The 21,111-nt window shown below is 39.1% G+C and overlaps 2 protein-coding genes across 3 annotated transcripts; both read left to right on the forward strand.

Moving 5' to 3' along the window:
• Positions 1-1,808: 1,808 nt before the first annotated feature.
• ZBTB43 (zinc finger and BTB domain containing 43) lies at positions 1,809-11,601 on the forward strand. Of its 2 annotated transcripts, XM_052669344.1 has the most exons (3): positions 1,809-1,931; positions 3,707-3,872; positions 4,907-11,601. In XM_052669344.1, exon 3 carries the CDS (start codon positions 4,930-4,932, stop codon positions 6,322-6,324), a length of 1,395 nt encoding a protein of 464 aa, XP_052525304.1. In that variant the 5' UTR covers positions 1,809-1,931; positions 3,707-3,872; positions 4,907-4,929; the 3' UTR covers positions 6,325-11,601. The 2 variants fall into 2 exon arrangements, with proteins under 2 accessions (XP_052525304.1, XP_052525303.1); XM_052669343.1 differs by lacking the exon at positions 3,707-3,872 and having other exon boundaries at positions 1,811-1,931.
• A 1,276-nt stretch (positions 11,602-12,877) lies between these two features.
• On the forward strand, positions 12,878-20,206 carry ZBTB34 (zinc finger and BTB domain containing 34). Its single transcript, XM_052669346.1, has 2 exons — positions 12,878-13,005; positions 17,708-20,206. Exon 2 carries the CDS (start codon positions 17,730-17,732, stop codon positions 19,227-19,229), a length of 1,500 nt encoding a protein of 499 aa, XP_052525306.1. The 5' UTR covers positions 12,878-13,005; positions 17,708-17,729; the 3' UTR covers positions 19,230-20,206.
• Positions 20,207-21,111: the final 905 nt, after the last annotated feature.

The following is a 21,111-nucleotide window of genomic DNA, read 5'->3' on the forward strand; positions in this document are numbered from 1 at the left end:
AAAGTTCACTGACACATAGCTTTAATAGATAAATATAATCATCTATTTTTCTTGAAAACCATTTCATAACGAGAGCCAAGGATTATGCATCCAGCTAACATTGAATTCATCACTATTTCTAGGTAAATTCAGAAAATCTAAACAGGGAAAGACTAAGAAAAGTATACCAGTTACTGCTTATGCCAGATAGCTCCAATTATTTTGCTGGACTTTCATACATACAGATATCTCAGTCGGGTTTTCTTTCTAACAAAACTGAACTGAATGAAAAACTTCCGAAACAAAATTAAATAGGCACTACTCTTGCTTACATCAAAAGTGTCTTTTAGAGAAAAAAAAAAAAAAAAAAAAAACAACAACAAAAAACACACACAAAAAACCCCACAAGTACTGCTGCTTCTTTAACAACTGTGGGAAAATGATATGGCACCTAACAGTAACACAGGCTTAATTTGAACTCCCTTTCCTTTTTTTAGAAAAGAGTCCCAAAGTTTCAGAAGTTAATCTTCCCCAGAAATAGAAATGCCTAGTAATCTGTTGTCTTAGCTACAGTACTGTCAAAAACTTACCAACTTTTTGTTTGGAGGCTCAATGTCTTACAGAAATAGAACTAGCTGTAGACTTATGAACTCCATTAGTCTTGTGGCACAATAACACTATCATGAATGCCACTGGTTTGTTTGGAGAGTTCAGAGTAACTTTTGATCTATTTTTATGCTGGAAGTTGTCCTTACTTGGAAACTTTGTGTATGTACTTGTTGCACAGCCAATTGAGTGGTCCAACTGTAGAGTAATTCTTGTTATGTAGCAGGGCTGCTACATCTGCTGGTAGCATGTGTAGAGCACGACTAAGCAGCCAGAAAACTGCTGGTTTGGTTCAATCACATGTTGGTCTCTGGTTGTCTCCTCCTGGAATTGTCTACATTAGAGATGAGCAGCAATTACAATTGCAAGGGAGAGTAGCGATGAAATAAAGAAAAATGAGGACTCTTTGGGGAAACCTTGTGGTGACAATACTACACATCCATTTCAAAATCAAACCACAGAAAGAAAGTAATATTTAAAGCAATTGTGCATTATCACAAAACCCTTAAGATAAGCGACAAACTAATCTTTTTAAAGATAGTGCCTTGATGTTGGTGACTTTCCAGTTGTTCACCTGCAGACATGACATAACATATTAGTAATTCTGTCTTGTCATTTATTTGCCTCTGCAGGGGATTCAAGAATGCCCAGTCCCTCCTGGATTTCTCAGCAGCATACAGGTTCCCAACGACTGGCATTTTTTCTCCCTTTTTATTGCTACTTATAACAATACCCATTTTTGCCACTTGACTAATTTTTTAGGCAAGTTCAAATTTCACTAAAAAAATTCCAACAGAGCTCACTGTTTCAGAGGTCTGCCTTGCTGAGACGCCCCTCGGGTTGGCGATCACCACCTTTCATTTTCAAAGACTTGGGAAAAAACCAGGGAAGAAGTACTGAGGAGATCCTAAGGAGGTGCACACAAAGCGACCGAGGAATTTCGCGGAGCGGAGCAGAGGGTCCTTTAATCAGATACCACCGCGGCCCAGCGGCGCGCACCACACTCGAGCCACACACTGCCGGCATTCGGCCGCCCGCGGCGCTCAGTCGGGCGGGACCGAAACGGATCGGATCGGATCGGATCCGCCCCGCCCCGCCCCGCCCCGCCCCGCCCCGCCCCGCCCCGCCCCGCCCCGCCCCGCCCCGCCCCGCCCCGCCCCGCCCCGCCGCCTTGCGGGCCGGAAGCGGAAGAGCCGTTCTCGGGCCGTCAGGTGACCGGGATGCGGAAGTCTTTCACGGGGAAGCGTTGTTTCCGGGGCTGTCCAGGCTGGTTGAGCTGTGTCGGCCGCATTGAGCGCTGAAGCTGAGGTCGTGGCCCACTATGAGAGAGACTCTGCGGCCCGCAGGTGAGAGGCTGCCCGAGCATAGGCCGCAGGAAGCCGCGAGGCTGAGGGCTCAGGCGGTGCGTGAGGCCTTCTCCGCCCTGCGGCCCCCCCCCCTCCGCCTCCCGCCGCTGCTGCCGCCTCGCGCGGCTTCTGCGTTTCTTTCTGCCGGGGGGCGCTCCCTCAGAGAGCCATGAGGCGGCTCCTGAGCCCGCCCCGCTCCCGGCCCTTTTCTCGGCGGCGATGAGCTGCCGTTGGGTTGTGGCTGTGTCGTGACGCCTCCGCGTGGCTCCCCGCGGCGTCCCTGCGGGGTCCCTGCGGGTGCTTCGGTGGGCGTAGGGAACGAAAGGGATTCCTTCGAAAGCTTGACGGAGGGCTGAAGTTGCCGTACGCTAGTTGTTTACGAAATTACTTTTAAGCAGATAATACGTGCCCTGTGTTTCAGTATCGCAGCGTGGAAGTGAAGCGTTTTCTGTGAGCTGCGCTAGAAAAACTTTTTTTTAATGAGCAAGAATAAAGAAAAAATGCAGCAATAGAGCAGGCTGTAGAAGAAGAAATTGAAACTTCTGGGGAAAAGAAAAGCATTTTTGAATGGCTTTACTAACAAAAAATTTCACTTATCTTTTGATAGCTTTGGTATTGTTTTTTTTTTTTTTTTTTAATGAAAATTTAAAACTTATAAAAGAAAGGCTGCTCCCACCCATAACTGTTTCTCTGGTGAATAACTATGCTAGGTACTTGCTGATATCTGGCAGCTTAGACAAGCAGGAATTATAGCAATTGCTCTTAAAGAGCAATTGAGGCGATATATTTCCTAAATAGTTAATTTTGCTTTTTTTTTTTTTTTTTTAGGTGAGTAGGAAAAAATAGAATCTTAAATCTGAGAATACTTTGAAAAGATGTGAATAAATAATGTGCCTACATTTTTTAAAAGTAATTTTAAAAATATGCATTTCATGACATGCACTGTATATAAGTGTCTGAAGTACTGCCGTAATGTTGTCAAGTGTTTTAAGCAAAGTTGAAGCACAGTTGAACTTGCAGACATTATCATTTGCATGTTTTAGGCTTCTTTTCACTTAATACGACATGGTAATTGTCTCAGAAGAGTGTTTATGTGAGGCAGTCACTGCAGGAAAGGAGCTCTCTAAACTAATTTTCATATTTTAGCTGAGAATTTTGAGATAGTGGGTAAACAACTCTTCAGCTGAATCATTGCTTCAACCGGTAAAGCAGTGACAATTCATGAAGATGTTAATGTTGCTGAATACAGGCAGTTTCAGTGCTGAGTTACAGAATTCTTACTCATTTGGTTGTCTTTCTTCTTAGTGGAAGCTCGTTTTTTTTCAGTCTTTACTGTCCCTCCTGCTATCCAGCAGGGGGAAATTTGTGTAAGGTTTTGAGAAAGAAGGAAACTGGTTAAAAACAGTGCCTTTTTACTTTTGAATGTATTGCTATCATTATTTACTGTTACAAGTGATTTCCATAATAAGAAGCTATTCCTTCCAATCTGTTTTCTTCAGAGATTCTACGTGAGGGAATCACATTGGTGCCGTACTTCTAATTTAAAAAAAAAAAAAAAAAAAAAAAAAAAAAGGCATTTGAAAGTATAATCTTTACTGTTCTGTAGGCAATGCTCACCTCAGTGTTTGAGGAGTTTCAGCATGTATTTCTTGAAAGTTTTGGTATCTTTCTGAGCCCGTGCTCTCTCTTCTATGTTAATCTTATTCATCTTGATCTAAGTTAATGGGAAATTATCTGTTTTCACCTGTGCTCTGTATGTTGTCATCCTTTTCTAGCTTTGGAACTTTAAAGAACGAACAGTGTGGCTTTGGGAGAGTGGAGGAAAGATGTCAACAGTATGAGCTGGAAACCATCTGATCAGTCAGGAAGGAATTATGTAACGATTGACTGTTGATTAAATGTTGTTGATTTACATAATCACTCCTGTGTAGACAGTATTTTGTAAGTACGCACTGCTGTTTTTCTTCCACTCAGTAGTCATACCATTGTGCCAATGAGCCAGCACTTGAATGCAGTGCATCTATTGAATTTTTCTATAGCTTGTTGCGCAGATATATACATTATACATTTATTATATACAAATTATATGAATTATTATATACAGTATATAATTATAGGTACTACAGTTACTTTACCGACTCTGTAGCAGAGTTTTATAATCGCGTCCTCTCAATTCCATGTTTCCATGGAATCAGTTAATTTCAGAGTACTGCTTGTAATGCGTGTTCTATTTTTGTACCAAGTACATGCACTTTTAAATCCTGTATATGTGTGCTCTTTGCTTATTAATTAGTATTCTTTCTATCTGTTAAAACTTTCTCCTACTTACCAGAAGCATCTTTATGGGAAAAACTGCTTTCTACTTCATAGCTCTTTTGGAATTTTGTTATGTTCAATTTACACCTCAAATTGAAAAGTTGCATGAACTTAGTTTATTCAGATAGTTAATGTTGGTCTTTCATTGTTACACTTCAATTTCTGGTTATTATTTCTGGTGATAACAATATGCACATTCGTATTAAACTTCAACATAAGATGTAACGCAGGTATTTTAATGAATGTTACTATTAAATAATTGTCAACTTTGTGATTGACATCTGAGTCATGGAAGCGTAAACATTAATATCTGAATTGCTAGCTGAGCTTCTGGTGTACGGTTGCTGAATTATTACAGGTATACAAGGTGTATCTCTCTGTAGCTCCTGCTGTAGTGGGCAAGTCTTCTTAAATAGAAGCAGCACAGCTAAATATGCTGGCATAGCAATTTGTTCCTCAGTACTACTTTCCGGAAAGAGAAAGTTGAAATCAAGGAGGAAGGGGAGGGGGGGGGGAGGGGGGGGCAGGGATAGAAATATAGCAGTGACGCAGGTTCTGGAAAATGTTGGAGTGACTTTCATATGAGTTTATAAGGAAACTGAGAGATTAATACTTTACTAAGCAGAATTTCTGATCTTTTGTCGTTTGCTTTCTTTCAGCACAACACTAAATTTGTAATGAAATGGAGTCTGGATCAAGCTCTTTCCGAGTGGAATTTCCAGATTTTTCAAGCACCATTTTGCAGAAGTTAAATCAGCAGCGCCAGCAAGGACAATTATGTGATGTGTCCATTGTAGTTCAGGGCCATCTCTTCAGAGCCCATAAAGCTGTTCTTGCAGCTAGCTCACCTTACTTCTGTGATCAGGTTCTCCTAAAAAATAGTAGGCGAATAGTCCTACCTGATGTGATGAATCCAAGAGTATTTGAAAACATTCTTCTGTCTACCTACACAGGTCGACTGGTAATGCCTGCTCCAGAGATTGTTAGTTACTTGACAGCAGCAAGTTTCCTTCAGATGTGGCATGTAGTAGATAAATGCACTGAAGTGCTAGAGGGAAACCCAACAGTTCTTTGTCAGAAGATGAATCATAGCAGTGACCATCAGTCCCCAAGCAGTAGTAGTTACAATGGCCTTGCTGAAACCTTTGAACTTGGATCTGGAGGGCAGACAGAATTCCACAAAGTGCAGGAACTGAGGGATGGTGAAAATGAAGAAGAGAGTTCTAAAGATGAGCTATCGTGTCAACTGACAGAACATGAGTACCTCCCCAGTAATTCTTCAACAGAGCACGACAGACTTAGTACAGGAATGACAAGTCAGGATGGTGAAGAAGGAACCAGTGATAGTGCTGAATATCAATATACCAGACCTATATATAGCAAACCCAGCATCATGTCTCACAAGCGGTGGATCCATGTGAAACCAGAAAGATTTGAACAAGACTGTGAAGGTGTTGATAATCCTTATGATGAACATCAGGTTTCTGAATCCATGAATGCCATTCAGGCAGATCATTCAATCCAGTCTTCAGGTGTTGAAGACTTTCATATAGCTGACAAAAAGATGGAAGCAGAATTTGATGAACAGGCAGATGAAAGTAATTATGATGAGCAAGTTGACTTCTATGGCTCTTCTATGGAAGAATTTTCTGGTGAAAGGGCAGATGGAAATTTAAGTGCTCACAGACAAGATCTTATGATAGCAACAGGCTACGGTGAAGGCATTGAAATGGCTGCAGGAATTAAAGAAGAAACGTCCCTCACTGGATTCTCGCATGCTGATAAGCTTTATCCTTGTCAGTGTGGTAAGAGCTTTACACACAAAAGTCAGAGAGATCGACATATGAGTATGCACCTTGGTCTTCGACCTTATGGGTGTGGTGTCTGTGGTAAGAAATTCAAAATGAAACACCATCTTGTTGGCCATATGAAAATTCATACAGGCATAAAACCATATGAATGTAACATCTGTGGGAAAAGATTTATGTGGCGGGACAGTTTTCATCGGCATGTGACGTCTTGTACCAAGTCATATCAAGCTTCTAAAGCTGAACAGAGTACTACTGAGATGAACTGAGACATTAGAGCTTACATTTGTTCAGTACAGTAATAAAAATAAACGAATTATTCAAATAGTGTCTGGTACTTGCTATTGTGAAACTCAAATTCTCAAAAAACAAGTTTTAATGATTACGGTGGTGTGAGCAGACCAAATGTTTTATTTTCCACAATACTATTCCAGGCGGTGGATGTGCAGTGGAAGTGGTTAATCTGAAAGGTGCTTACAAAATGTGTTCTGTAAGGTCGTCGTGACGTTAATTGCTATTACAACAGTATTTAGAAGCCCTGTTGTTTTCTGAGTCTTATAAATTGACAGTAAAACCTAGCTCTAAATTGACCCAAATTGTACAAGTATTTACATGAAGCAGGAATTCAAATAGCCTTATGGGGGAGGGAAGGGGGAAATAATATTAAAGAGAACTAGGATAAATGTACTAGGCTATGTGGATTGTCTGTTAATAAAATTTCTGTGATTCATGTTTTAAGGGAAAAAAAGTAGAATTTTACTTAAGGCCAGAGACTGCCAACGTAATCAATGTGCATCATTAAATAGCCTGCATTATTAACTATCCCTTATTGCAGTGCTTAATGAAAGACTGTGTTAAAGGTGGTTTGGCTTTCCTTTATCTGTCTTCCACTTTTTTTTTTAAATCTGTCTCCAGTAAGACAAGTTGCTTAATTTTGTGCTGGTTTCTCTTTAAAGAGTCTGCAAAGCACTTAAGTATAGTTGAGCACTATATGAACTTTAAATTATATTTAATGCAAATTTGTTTGTTCTTCCAGGGCCTAATGCTATATGAGTCTTGGCTTGATTTTAATTGTTACATAATGAGGGCTATTGAAGTGTGTATAATAAGTATATCTTATTTTTTTTAAAAGTAATATTTGGAACTTACCCAAAATGCGAAAAAATCTAAGATCTAACTGTATATTCACCTTTTTTGTGACTTACTACAGTAGCAAGTACCAAACTCTGTAGTTTCATAAATTGACTTGACGTTTATTGGTACAAAATCTTGTTTGAGAACTTTTATTTAGTTTTAGAAACATGCTTTAGGAAAATGATTTAGGCATTGATGATTCTTAGTTCTTTACTTGTTGAATAGTAAGAAGTAAGAACTATGATACAGATTCTTGGTACTGAACTACTGTGACTGGTTACATATGATCCTAAGTAGCCAGATCTGTTTACCTCTTCAAGTGAGGTTGCTTGTGGGGGGAGAAGGGAAGATGTAGAAATACAGTGTTTGGATCTGGTAATCGTGCTGCAGATCATGGTACCGTGCCCATGTCCAAGGTCTGGATTTTCACAGGGAAAGTGACACTTTTTCATTAGGATGAGGATCTCATTCTTGGAGCTAGATGGAGGAATGTTTGTAGTTTTGAGAGATGCTGCCAGCTCTGCAGGTAGAGTGAGTGCATCACTTACAAAGGTGGCAACAGGATTTTAGGGTTGAAAGCATAGTGCATTCCTATGCAAAAGCAATAACCCTTCTCTGTACTTTACTAAAATATAAAAAGAGTCTTTAGAGTATGCCTAGAATAGAAAGAAGTGATATCCAAGCATGGTGTTTGTGACGTGAGGAAAAAAGTTAACAAGTATCAAAAGCCTTCTAAACCTGTCTGGCCCCAGTTAATTCATTAAATCTGCAATGTGCAGGATAAAATACTTAAACAGGTGACCCTGTATGCTGAAGCAAAATCATGAAGGTAATGCCAATTTGGATTCTTTTTTAAACTCCTAATTACAACTTGTCTTGAGATGCAACCAAACAGTATCCTGAACATCAGTGTCTTGTGCAAGCTGGGATTTATTACTTGGCAGGTTGTAATTGCTGTCACTTCTTTTCTGGCATTCTACTTACAAACTTCAGTTTTTTTAAAGAGGCTCTAAATCTTCTAACAATTCAGATATTTTTTCACACAGAATGTTCTTAAAACAGATACTCCCAAATATCATGAATCCATTGCTGGCAATGGGCATGAGTGGTCAGCATCAAGGAGTTCCTATTCTTAGCACTTAATTGAACTCTAATATACCATGGTGGCCATATATATAACCCTTGTAATCAAGGTAACTAAACAGGGATTTGCTCATTAACACTGTAACCTGCTTTACGTATAGAAGCACTTTGTATTTAAAAAGTATAAAAAATATATATATAAAATTATGTTTTTTAAACTTTTAAATGACATTCCCTTTATGATTTATTTCCACACTGCTAACACTGTCTTTTTTTAATACTAAGAAAATTATGATGCTTGCCTGTTTACATAAGTATAGAGGAAAGGGTTCTTGCAGTCACTGGCCCGATTTTTCCATTCTTCAAGGCCTTACTCTGCATCCAGGGCGTCATTTCTGCAAGTACCATCATCACATTTTTGAGGAAGTCATATTCATGCTCATTTGAAGAATGATCTTATATATTGCATTGGTTTTCATACCCTTTCAAATTGTTATTTCAGCGTTGCATAAAAAGATGAAGGATGTCACTTCCCACTTAACCAATAAAAGGCTGGTCAGAAGCACCAGGATGAGAACCATGGTCAAGCAAAAAATTATAACCATTAAATCCAGACCACCTTACAGAGCTGCCAGCAAAACTGTTTCTTTTTACCAGTTTGGAATGACTTTTATATGGAATGTTTTGAAGTTGAAATTTGCTCCTATTTGCAGTTAGATTACTTTAAAATAAAGCTTTAAAATGTACCGAGAGAGACACTTTAAATGTTTTTATAACAGGTCCAGTAGATCATATTATAGAACCATATCCTCCTTTAGTGATTCAGCATGAATACTATTTTTTAAATATTTGCCTGTTACTGTTTTACTCTATAATATGACATCATCTGGAACTCCAGCAAAAGTTGCTGCACTGATTTTTTTTTTTTTTATTTTTTTGTTAACACTTGACTTTCTGATGTTAATTCACATGAAACCATCTGATGGAAGGAAAATATTGATAAGGTTATTACGAGAGTTAATTGAGAGTGTTGAGTGTTTAAGTGAAGCTTGAGGTACTTTTGTAAAAATGTTACTTTTGTCTACCACAGGCAAAAAGTTGACTTGGAATGCTTTTACAGAGCTTAACTTACTGTGTTTCAACAGACTTCTAAACACTGATGGAGGTATTGAGAAAAGAAAAACAAAAAATTAAACGCTTTCCCTTCCTTAGCTCACCTTAACTGATGCCTCTCTTCCTCTGGCTCTCTGGCTTCCTAATCTTATTTCTGCTTGTTTTCACTGGGAGTTCCTCTAAATCACTTCATTTCAATTCTCTTGGTGAGGTGAAAGTTTGCATAGGAGGTTGGGGTTATATATATCCTTGTTTCTTAGTGGGTGGCCCCTCCTGTGCCAGGCTTGTTAGTGTCACTGACCCTTGGTGTGGTTTATCCATGGGCTGTCGTTGTTCCTGGAGTATGCTTGTTCTTGGTTGGGTCACCCCTGGGGCTCATTTATTGCAGAGGTGTACCCGCTCTAGCAGAGCTTATCCATTGGTTGAAGTCCCATGGAACTTATCTAGCAGTTTTTCCTAGAGCACCATATGAACTTCTGAGGGTGGATCTTCACATGTGTCCTCAGTATCTCCTTTGCACATCTTCCCATGAGCATCTCCTCAGTTTCTCCTCATGTGTTTCTAGCTTTGTTTCCTCAAGAGTATCTCCTTTTTTAATTCTCTGCACCTCTTGCTAGCATTTATTGCTTGTTCTTAAATGCATTTCAGCAGAGGTGCTGTGCTGGTTCAAGATTTGGCATATAATGGACTGTTTATATCAGTTTCAGTGCTAGCTAGTAACTGTTTTGACAGGCACAGGGCAGTTTGTGACTATTGCCGTGTGTGCCACCTTTGCAGCCCACTGAAACCCAGCAGTTTAGGCCCAGGACAGCTTTACACAGTAAAGAAAGGAATGCAAATGCAGCTTCTCCTGAGCTGTTAGTCACTGCTGGGGCAGTGGCTTTGTTCAAGAGACTTTTTTTTTCCTGTCTGTGAGCAGGAGGGAAGTGATCAATGAGTATCCAAACGCATATCTGGTAAATTTCGTTCATCTGCCCATAAGCTTCTTTAATGATACAATCTTGAAACTTCTGGGTATTTTTATATTGCTCACTTCTGCCGTTGACAGAAGTAATGTGAATATCTTCTGAAAACCAGAATTATTGTACACACAGGAGGCTATCAAAATTTTCTATTATTGTGAAGCAATTCATTGTCCTGTCAGTGGAAGAACATCATCTGCTATGACAGCTGCATTCATTTGTATTTCATTCCAGTACTAAGCTGTTAATTACCATGTAATCTATGTAACTGACATTCCAAAAAAATATACAAAAACTCTTGGCAGGGTTAGGATGTCCTTTACGTATATATCTGACCCTTTTGAGGGAGAAGTTTTAATATTTCACACACCACTGTTGTAGATTTGTTGCTGTTTTTTAAGTTCACCTTCAAAGTTGCATGCAGCAACTATCTTCATTTAATGGATGAGCAGGTAGACTCTAGAAGGTACTGTCCATTACATTTTTGCTTTTACCTTTTCTTCATCTGAGATGTTTGTGTTTAAGAAACTTTGTCGTGTATCAAAAGCAAGGGAGGGTGATCAAAGCTAATAACACTGAAGTCCCTGTGCTGTTGAGTCTGAAAGAATGGAGTCACTTCTTGTAATTTCAGCACTTTTGTGCTGAAAGGTGAGGTGACCTTTCGCTGAATCCTGAGAGCCCCTAGCAGTATACTGAGTATTTTGCTTTAATAGAATTAGAACATTTCTCAAAACAGATGAAAGTTGCTTTTATTTTTTATCATTTACATGCTTCATTGGATAGCTAGAGCTCTTCAGCTATAAGCTGTAAGCTGACAATGCCCTAGGGGAAGATGCTGGAAAACAAAATGGTGTATTTTTAATGTGATTAAATGGTAAGTTCTAATTTTGCTTGAAGCCTGTGTCTGTTGATTGCTGCTTTTTTTTTTTTTGTTGTTGTTGTTGTTTTGCTTTGTTCTTCATGGGATTCCATATTTCTTCCAGAAATATAAGCGCTTATGCAAGTCAAGTGAATCTTCCTTAATGAGCTATATGTTTTTATTCTAAAAAGTCATTTATAATAGTAAAACTGCATATCTTGATATTTTGTGAGATGTTACGCTTGTATTGCAGAGGTTGGATAGATTTGTCTATAAATATTGCTGTCTTAATTGTACAGCATGGTTTTAATTTAATGTTACTGTTCAATATTTTCTTCTTATAGAAGAGTCTCATGCCCCCTTTTTGTATAACGTTTTAATAAATGTTATCTGTCAACTTTGTAATGTTTTCTTAAGCCTGAATGAAAGGAATGCATGTCTAGTACTAGTACTTAATATTTCACTTTTACCAAATTAAGTACTCAAACAATACTTCAGATCCAAAATTTGTTCATATATAACTTTATTAAATATGTGAAGAAAAAGTTGTAATGTGTTTTCTTGAAATACCGAGCATGCCACCCTAGCCTAAGAAAACAATAAAGAAAAAAACTGATTTTAAAAACTGTTTTTTAAAACAAAGGTAGTTGATAACTTTCTGGAATTGATGCCAGTTTTATTTGCAGCTTAGATAATTAGTTGTCACGTGAGTCTGAATTATAATAAGTACAAACTTACAAAAACTCCAAAACACTCACCTAACAGTAGCAGCAAGCGCGCATTTAGTTACACTTTCTGTATACACAAAAGAAAAAGCCCAGAGTATTGTGCCTGTTCAGCAGTAGTTATTTGATTTTCAGTAATAGGTGTTTTATTTAAGTTTGCTGTTTATGTCCTGGTCAGCTTACTCAAGCAACTTTGCCACGTTACAGTGGAGCACCTGATTTCTGAAGATCATCTTCCACATGCTTTACAGGGAGAGAAAGGCTTGCCTTCAGAAGATAAATTGTGATGTCTGAGTTGCAGGTGATTATCATAGCAGTAGTTGTCCTCCATGCAGTGTTATGGCAAGCCATGAGTTTAGAAGTGAACTGTTGCCTTATGTATGCTATGAGCATGTGCAGGGGTGTGAGGGAAAAGGACAGCGTACCGCAGGTGATCTTAATTCCTAATTTATGACGCTGAATAGAGGCAGTTCACACCTGGGGTACGGAGGAGTCCCCACCCAACCTGTCCCAAAGATTTGCTTGCTGCCTCTCCGTGTGCTGGAAATGGATTTGTCATCGACATTGTGCCTGGCAGCCAGGGTGGTTGTTTTTTGGGTTTTGGTTGGTTTTTTGTTTTCTAAGAAGCTCTCAAAATACATCCGATCATATATTTCCAAAAATAAGTATTTTTGGAGCGATGCTAAGCCGTTCATAGTTTTTGTTTTCTCTTTTCCAAATTCCTCGCCGCTGTTAATTTTTGAAGGCGTGTTATGAAGCCAAAGACAGACTTTTAGGACTGTACGTGCTCGTGTTACCCAGAGGCTTCGACCACGGCTTTGCTCCTTCCTATGGCAATTTTACTGCGCAGCACCCTGCGCACCTTCCAAGCTCCGCCAGCCGCGCTCCGCCCGCGCTCAGCGGCGCCCTCGGGGGGAGCGGGGCGGTGCCGGCGCACGTCACCAGGAAGCGGAAGCAACGCCAGCGGAATAATTTCCGGGTGCGAAGAGCTGTGGGAGCGGGCGGGAAGCGACGGTGGGAGCGGGCAGGAGAGGGGCCGGGGACCCGCCATGTGAGACACCCTGACAGCCCCAGGTGAGCGGCGAGCGGGCCGGGCCCCGGGGCTGCGGCGGTTCTCCCGTGGGGGCGGAGGCCGCTCTCGGAGCGGGGGGTTCCGGCCCCTGACAGGCCCCGTAGGGGCGGCGGCCCCGCGGGACAGCCGCGCGGAGCTCCCGGTTTGCCGCCTCGCGGCTGCCGCTATCGCTGCCCCGCGCTGGGCCGTGCGGGCGGCGGCTGCGCTGCCGCTACCGACCCCTGCGCCGCCGAGTTCGCTCTCCTCTCAGCTGCATCTCACAGGGAAACTGTCGCCGCGTAACCTGAGTCTGTGACTTACGTGGTTCCGATTTGCAATTAGACAGGACGAATGCGAGTGCGCCTGGGCCTTTTCTTAGTCTGAACGGGGCATGGCATAACGGGCGCCCCGGGCCCGGCTGGCTGCAGTGCTCCTGGACCGGCATCGTCTGAGCAGCTGCTGCCAGAAGTTGGTACGCCTTTCGACTGCCGCCGCTCCACTTGAGGAGTTGGAAGTTCTTGATAGGACTCGGTCTGTGCAGTTATAAGGGCCACGCAGAAGCTTTGAGGTGCATGGCATGCACGATTAGGTTCATTTCAAAATAAAGCAGAGTTTAAGGTGAACCTGGAATAAATTGAAACTGCCCCATAAACATGGATGTGGGAAATTCCAGACGCAAGGAGGGAGAGGAGGAAAAAGTGGTATAGATACATGCACAGTATGTACACACTATGTTAGCCAATTATGTCTGTGATAATTAATGATTTTTCATTATAATATATAAAAGCTCAGTCTTTTTGCATTTCATAAAGCCCTGGATGTGCATATATTGCACATCTGATCATGCAATCAGTTGTTCATTTGATTTTAATAATAACTTCTCAGGATGTATCTGAGAGTTGTCAGACATTTAGGAAATAATAGGAAGTGTGGGATATAACTATTCAGGATTAAATTAACAGTATTCTGATGCTTCCATATTAGGAAGTTGGTGCACAGAAGAAAAGTTTGTGGTTCTTACTTTTAAGTTCTTACAGATTTGAGGCATATTATCATGAATGTGCCTTTGTTTTACTTATCTGACAATACTTATGCTGATTTTTACTTATAGTTTGCCTTCTGGTATTTTTTCCCCATTTTTAGGATTTGTAATCGCTCCTATAGTTTAAAAAACAAAACAAAACAAACAAACAAAAAAAAAAAAAACAAAAAAAAAAAGAGAGAGAGAACTAATTGCTTTCATAGCCATTTATTTTTGTGAGACTGTAGCAGAAATGCTAAGTCATTGCCTGAAACAGTGATTGAGCACCTGGTGGGAAGGCAGGGCCTAGGGGAGCTCAGGTGCATGCAGTGCACTGAGTGACCAGAAGGGATGGAGCCAGGATCCACCCCTGCACCTCATTTAAAGGTTGGCAGAAGAGGCCTGACTGTCTCCATGATCATAGCTGATACGGATTCATGGATTAAAAATACTTTTGAATGATAATGTGTTTCTGCAATAATGTCTTAAGTTCTCACAGATGGTGTAGTAGATACTGAAATCTACAAAGTATAAGGAAGGATAATTTGAATCATTCACCTCTCAAAGAGAAAGCGAATTGTATATCAGGGCATGAATGATGTTAAACAGGTGCAGACTTAGAAGCAGAAATTAATACCATACTGGCAAATGCACAGCTTCATGTTGTTACAGGATGTTTCACTGATGTTACTGTATGATGTCAGTAAAATGAAATACCGACTGTGTTTTGTCACTATCTATTCTTGCTGGCTTTTTGAAAGCGTAATTAGAGCTTCTGTAGAACATAGTTTTAAAAGTAAGTTGTGTTTTTGAAATCTAATGAGGAATGTTTAATGCATATCATTCTCATGTTCACAGGTTACTTCGATCAACACTTAAGACGTAGGGCAGCGATCCACTGCTAGCAATTCATACTATGACTTCTGTTCACTGTATAAAACTCCAATGAATAAATATAATGCCAATGCAAAGAGATTTATATTCTTTTGTGTGTGACTGGATGATCTCTCACAGAAATAAGCAGAGAATTCAACATAGCACTGCTGAAACTTAGTCAACTCAGTGTGCAAATCTGAGTTGCACTCTGATGAAATGTGAAAGCCCTCAGATAATTTGTTGTACGTGTGCCTATGAAAATGTTAAACAGTTTGATCCGTTTATACAGGTTAGCAAAAGATGTAGACAGGTGCCTAGAGCGTGACTGAATTTTTACAGCACTTTATCTGGTGTTAAACTGTCGAATAGTCAGAGATGGAAACTGTCCAGACTGGTGTTTGTCATGACTGTATTTTAATGTTCTTTTCAACCAAGCTCTTTTCAGTTTTACCAAATAAGAATCTTTAAGGAAGTATGAGATAAGGAGGAATGCCGCTGGCATTCCCATATGACAAATTATTTCTGCACAGTCTACATAAATAATGAGTATCTTCTGATAGAGTTAGGCTAAAGCTTGACCAGGTTCTTGAGATGAAGTATCTGCAAAGATGCAGGATTGCGAAGTGTTGGTGGAGACTGATCTTAGGGTTTGTACATAGTCCTCAATCCAGGTAACACATCTGCCCATGTCACTTCAGGTCATCAAAAGCCCTTCAGTTTAGCTAAGAAGTGTTCAGTCAGGAATGTTGCATTTGCTTGTAGTACTTAAGCCCCACAAATAAAGATAGAACCAATGTTTGGTTAGTAAGTAAACCTAATGCCTTGCCAAATGAGAGTGGTGTTGATGGGTATGCATCCTAACTCATGAAAATTCAATCTTCCCCATGGTGTGGGCAAGCTAGAGACTTGAATGATGATTCTCTGCACAGTATTGAGGGATGCTTAGAATACCTAGGTTTATCTTCCTGTTTAACCATTCACTTGTGTTTTATGTTTGTTTTTATGTTTGTTTTCTGCTCTGTCTGGCTTACTCTCAAGCACAGAATCTGTGAAAGTGATTCAGTGACTGAAAGAATTGTCCTGCCAAAGCTGTCTTTGCATGGATGGCTGTGGTCATATAATTTCTGGAAACCTAATCCTTATTTCTATCAAATGTAAAATCATGTAAAACATCTCTTGTCCTGGTTTTAAATACCAGTTACTAAAACTCCAATGAAGCACAGTTTACTGAAGTTTTCTCAGTAATGCTCATCAGGTCAGGAAGGTGGCTATCTTGTTTCTTGCCTATTTGTAAAGACAGCGAACCTTAGTTTTAGTGACAGTGATACAGCTCCAGTTCTTACTTGTAAGCTTTTTATAATATTCATATTGATTTTTGCTTTTAGAATGCGTGAATTTTCATAATTCAAGTTGTTCATGTGCCTTATTACAGCATGTAACATAAGACAAAAATGGGAAAAAAAAATCCACTAGTATGCTGTGATACATTGACCGTGCTTCCTGCATCAGGAGTCAGTGAGTGACATTGAAATCAGATTAGATGTTGGTCCAATTGAAAGAGCAGATATGGTGGCTCTATTGTGTGTTTATACTACTGTATTAGTAGGAACAAGAATGACAATGAAAGTCTGAAGATTCTTGGGTACTTAATTAAGGGCATATAATGTAAAGTGATATCTGCTACTTACACTCTCAAGGGAAAAATGTTTTTTAATTCTTTTACAATAATACAGAGTGTCTTTCTTTAGATTTTATTTTGAAATTTATACGTTTATTTAAAACCTCTCGGAATGCCCTTTCCTGTTGCATCAGGAAAATGAGTACTAATGCGATTAAGTATGTGTGAGACTTTAAATTGTAAATTATCCTAGCTAGGAAGTGATTGCTGTGTTAGATAAGCTTCAGAGACCTGATCACGGTTTATTTAGTGAGAGGAAAGGAGGAATAAATGAAAATCACAAAAAGAGGCTTAAAAAAATCGAATGTTCACTGGTGATTCCCTCACTTTTCCTTCAAATAGTGCTTTGCATATTGACTCATTCTTTATCAGGAAACCTGACACAGTGAGTAAACAGTTTAGAATTGAGTCCACCTTAACTGTTTCCTTCAGATAGGATTTCTTTATTTGGGATGTAAATATTGAATGATGGATTTAATTAATAATTATTGAGATTATTTTATAAGGAGGTAGATGATTTTTCTAGACAGAAATGCAACTGATGACAAATTTATTTCAGAGATGAATACGCTACATATCTAGACCTAAGGAGTATAGTCTTTAAAAATATCTGTGTATGTGTGTGTATACATCCAGACATGCTTCTCTTACTTTTCCTTAGTAAGTTTTCAAAATTGCATGAAATACCTTCCAAAAGTAATTCCTGGACAATTTAGATGTACAGTTCCCTGCAAGTAGCAGTGTAGTCTCCTGCTTCAAGACAGAGTGAATACTGTGATGTTTTTGACCTGCTTGGTGACTGATATTCTTTTGCGAGTGTGGGATGATTATTCTGTAGTCTTTACCAGGGAGTGAAATTATCAAGTTCCTTTTAGCTTTGATATAGACTGTCCAATGGACCCTGTCATGTGTTGTAAGCAGTTGAGTTCTGAATCCTACGTAGGGATAATCTGAGTGAAAGCAGTGCAAGAAATTGGTAGATTGAGACTCTACTTCTCATGTTACATCAAATTTTAATACTGACAGTTTTGTTGTAACACGCCTTGAACAGATCAAAGTGGTAATTTAACTTCAACATGCAGAAGTGTTTATTTTTAAAATGGAAAACTGTATTCATTCTCAGTTTTAAATGTTATTGTTTTTCTTTCAGATTCCTCTTTACATCAGTAGAAATGGACAGCAGCAGTTTCATTCAGTTTGATGTGCCTGAGTACAGCAACACTGTTCTGAGCCAGTTAAATGAACTCCGCTTGCAAGGAAAGCTGTGTGACATAATTGTGCATATTCAGGGTCAGCCATTTCGAGCCCATAAAGCTGTCTTAGCGGCCAGTTCGCCATATTTTCGTGACCATTCAGCATTAAGCACCATGAGTGGCTTATCAATATCAGTTATTAAAAATCCCAATGTTTTTGAACAGTTGCTTTCATTCTGTTACACTGGAAGGATGTCCTTACAACTGAAGGATGTTGTTAGTTTTCTAACTGCAGCTAGCTTTCTACAGATGCAGTGTGTCATTGATAAATGCACACAGATACTGGAGAGTATTCATTCAAAGATTAATGTTGGTGATGTTGACTCTGTTACTGTCGGTGCTGAAGAAAATTCAGAAAATCGCAATGGAGTTAAAGACAGCAGCTACTTTGCCAACCCTATTGAGATATCTCCCCCCTATTGCTCTCAGGTGCGACAGTCAACAACAAGCAGTGATCTTAGGATGGAAGCTACTCCAGGTAAAAGTCTACGTAGTCGACTGCAAGAAGAAGGGCATTCAGATCGAGGAAGCAGTGGGAGTATCTCTGAATATGAGGTTCAAATTGAGGGTGATCATGAGCAAGGAGACTTGATAGTAAGAGAAAGTCAGATTGCAGAGGTGAAAGTTAAAATGGAGAAGTCTGACAGGCCAAGTTGTTCTGATAGCTCTTCCCTTGGTGATGATGGATATCATACTGAAATGGTGGATGGAGAGCAAGTAGTAGCAGTGAATGTTGGCTCCTATGGGTCTGTTCTACAACATGTTTATTCATTTACGCATGCCTCATCACAGGCTACGGGTGTGTCTGAAACTTTTGGAAACCTTAGCAATTCAAGTCCTTCAAGGTCAATGCTGAGCTGTTTCAGAGGGGGTCGTGCACGCCAAAAGCGGATATCCACTGGTCATTTACACAGTGATGTTCAAGGCTTGCTGCAAGGGACTGATGGTGATTCCATGGTGAGTAATACAGGATATGAAAATAATCCACGGGAAAGAAATGCAAGAAGTCACTGGTATCCATACAATGAGAGGCTGATTTGTATTTACTGCGGGAAGTCTTTCAACCAGAAAGGGAGCCTCGATCGACACATGCGGTTGCATATGGGAATAACTCCTTTTGTGTGCAAATTCTGTGGGAAGAAATATACCCGCAAGGACCAACTTGAGTATCATATTCGCGGTCACACAGATGATAAGCCCTTCCGCTGTGAGATCTGTGGCAAATGTTTTCCTTTCCAGGGTACACTAAACCAGCACTTGCGAAAAAATCACCCTGGGGTAACAGAAGTGAGAAGCAGGATGGAGTCTCCAGACAGAACAGAAGCGTTTGTGGAGCAGAAAGTAGATAATGATGCTTCAGCTTCTGAAGCCATGGATTCTAGTATGGAAGTTCATGCAATGTCTAACACATCAGATTAAAATATTACACTGTAAAGTGCAAAACAAACAAGCACATTAATGATGTATTTTAAAAATCTCTTATTCTTTTTAGTAGTCTTCATTACAAATATAAGAGCCTTTTAATTTTCCTGACCTTCTGGAACTTTTTTTGAAATTGTTTCTGGAAAAGACTACATAAATATTCTTTGTTTCTATAGGAGGCTGGGTTGATGGGTTTTTTTCCACTTTTGAAAATGCTTAAAATATAAAAGACTGTGCTAGGGAACAGATGGGAAGAGTCTGATAAAGTGTCCCTGCTGGTTGATCTGGTAAGACATAAATTCCAGTGGAGAAAGATATTAGAATATGATTTACCTCTCTGCTGGGTACACAAAGAAGCTGTAGTCTTTATTTTATTTTATTTTACTTAATTTCATAAATCCTATTGCTGATAATGAGGGTTACATAGCAGTGGGGAAAGAGAATATTACATATTTGATTTCTTCATTTGTACCATTGATTTTTTTTTTTCTCTCTAACTGTTTTTGATAGTCTGTTTATATATATAAATCTACTTTATATATATAAAATGCTTTCACTTTTCCTATTCTGGTTAAAGTGAATGTAAAAAATATGTGAAGGTTTATATCATGTACCATTCTTTCAACTGCTAGATCTCCTCTGTTGAGGATTTAGGACTTCAGATTTTGGGAGAATCTTTTTGGTTTTAGAAGAATGTTTGGTTTTCCTTTTATTAAACTATTACTTTGTGTGCAAATGAGAGCAAAGAGTTTTACCTTGTTTTAATAGCTTTGCTCTGTAACATTTGTAAACCAAATGCCATAAATCTATTAAATTATGGTTAAATTGTTTAGGGGTTTTGTTAGTTGTCTAGAACATGAACTGGACAACCTGTGGTGCTGACCTTTTTATATATATAGAGATAGATATATATCTATATATATATATATATATATATTTAAAAAAAAAAAAAAAAGAAAAAGAAAAAAAGAAAACTAATAGCAAACCCAAAAGTAGCATTGTGGTTTTTACTGGCCTCAGAATCTACCTTCATTTCGTACTGTAAAAGCATACCAGGTAATTAAATTTAACTTCATCGTTCTTCTTGGTTGGTTAATGCTAACCTGAGAGATATTTTGTAGTTTAAACTATAGTATTTCCAAGCAGTATTTAATAGGTCTCTTCATAGAGAGCTGTTTTCAGGTGCACAATGACTTCCTACTTGCAGCTCCGAGTGACGTCAGCACTTGGAATTTGTACTTTTTTGTATTAAAAAAATAAAACAACAAACAAATACGCTATGGGAACTTCAAGCAATATGTCTGTTATTTCACATGCAAGTATTACAGAGTTGCTGTGGCTTCCCTCATATCTTCAGTGGTTGTTTGCTGCATAAATGAATTACCAACAACTTTTAAAATACTCTTTGTTTCACCAAATGTTTTTGTTGTGTTGTTTTTTTTAATATGGTGCTAACTTTGTCGTTTAGGTCAGTATGATATATTAAAATGTGAAATGTAATGGTAACAATTAAGGAAAATTAAAAAAAATAAATCACAAAATAGTGCTGAAGAGACCTCAAAAGCATGAGCTGGCAAACACTACTGTGGAGATTCTACCTTATAAGCAAAATGAAATGAATCACATACTTCTTTGAAATACATGTTTTATATGGCTGGGCCTTATTGTTTAGCAAATAATGAAAAGATAGCTGTGAACTATGTCTATCTGTTGTCTAAGTCCTGAAATTTAGAAAATACAGGCTCATTCATAAATTGGAGAAAAGCAAAGAGGTAGGTTTGCTATCTTGTGATGCTTTTTGGGCTCCTCTGAAGTTGGGGCATATTTGTGCAGTAGCTTTATTGAATACACTAGTTCTTAATATTGTGACAGTCTGCAA

The sequence above is a fragment of the Tympanuchus pallidicinctus genome, unplaced genomic scaffold (genome assembly GCF_026119805.1).
Source record: "Tympanuchus pallidicinctus isolate F22 unplaced genomic scaffold, pur_lepc_1.0 scaffold8, whole genome shotgun sequence".
Taxonomy (NCBI): Eukaryota; Metazoa; Chordata; class Aves; order Galliformes; family Phasianidae; genus Tympanuchus; species Tympanuchus pallidicinctus.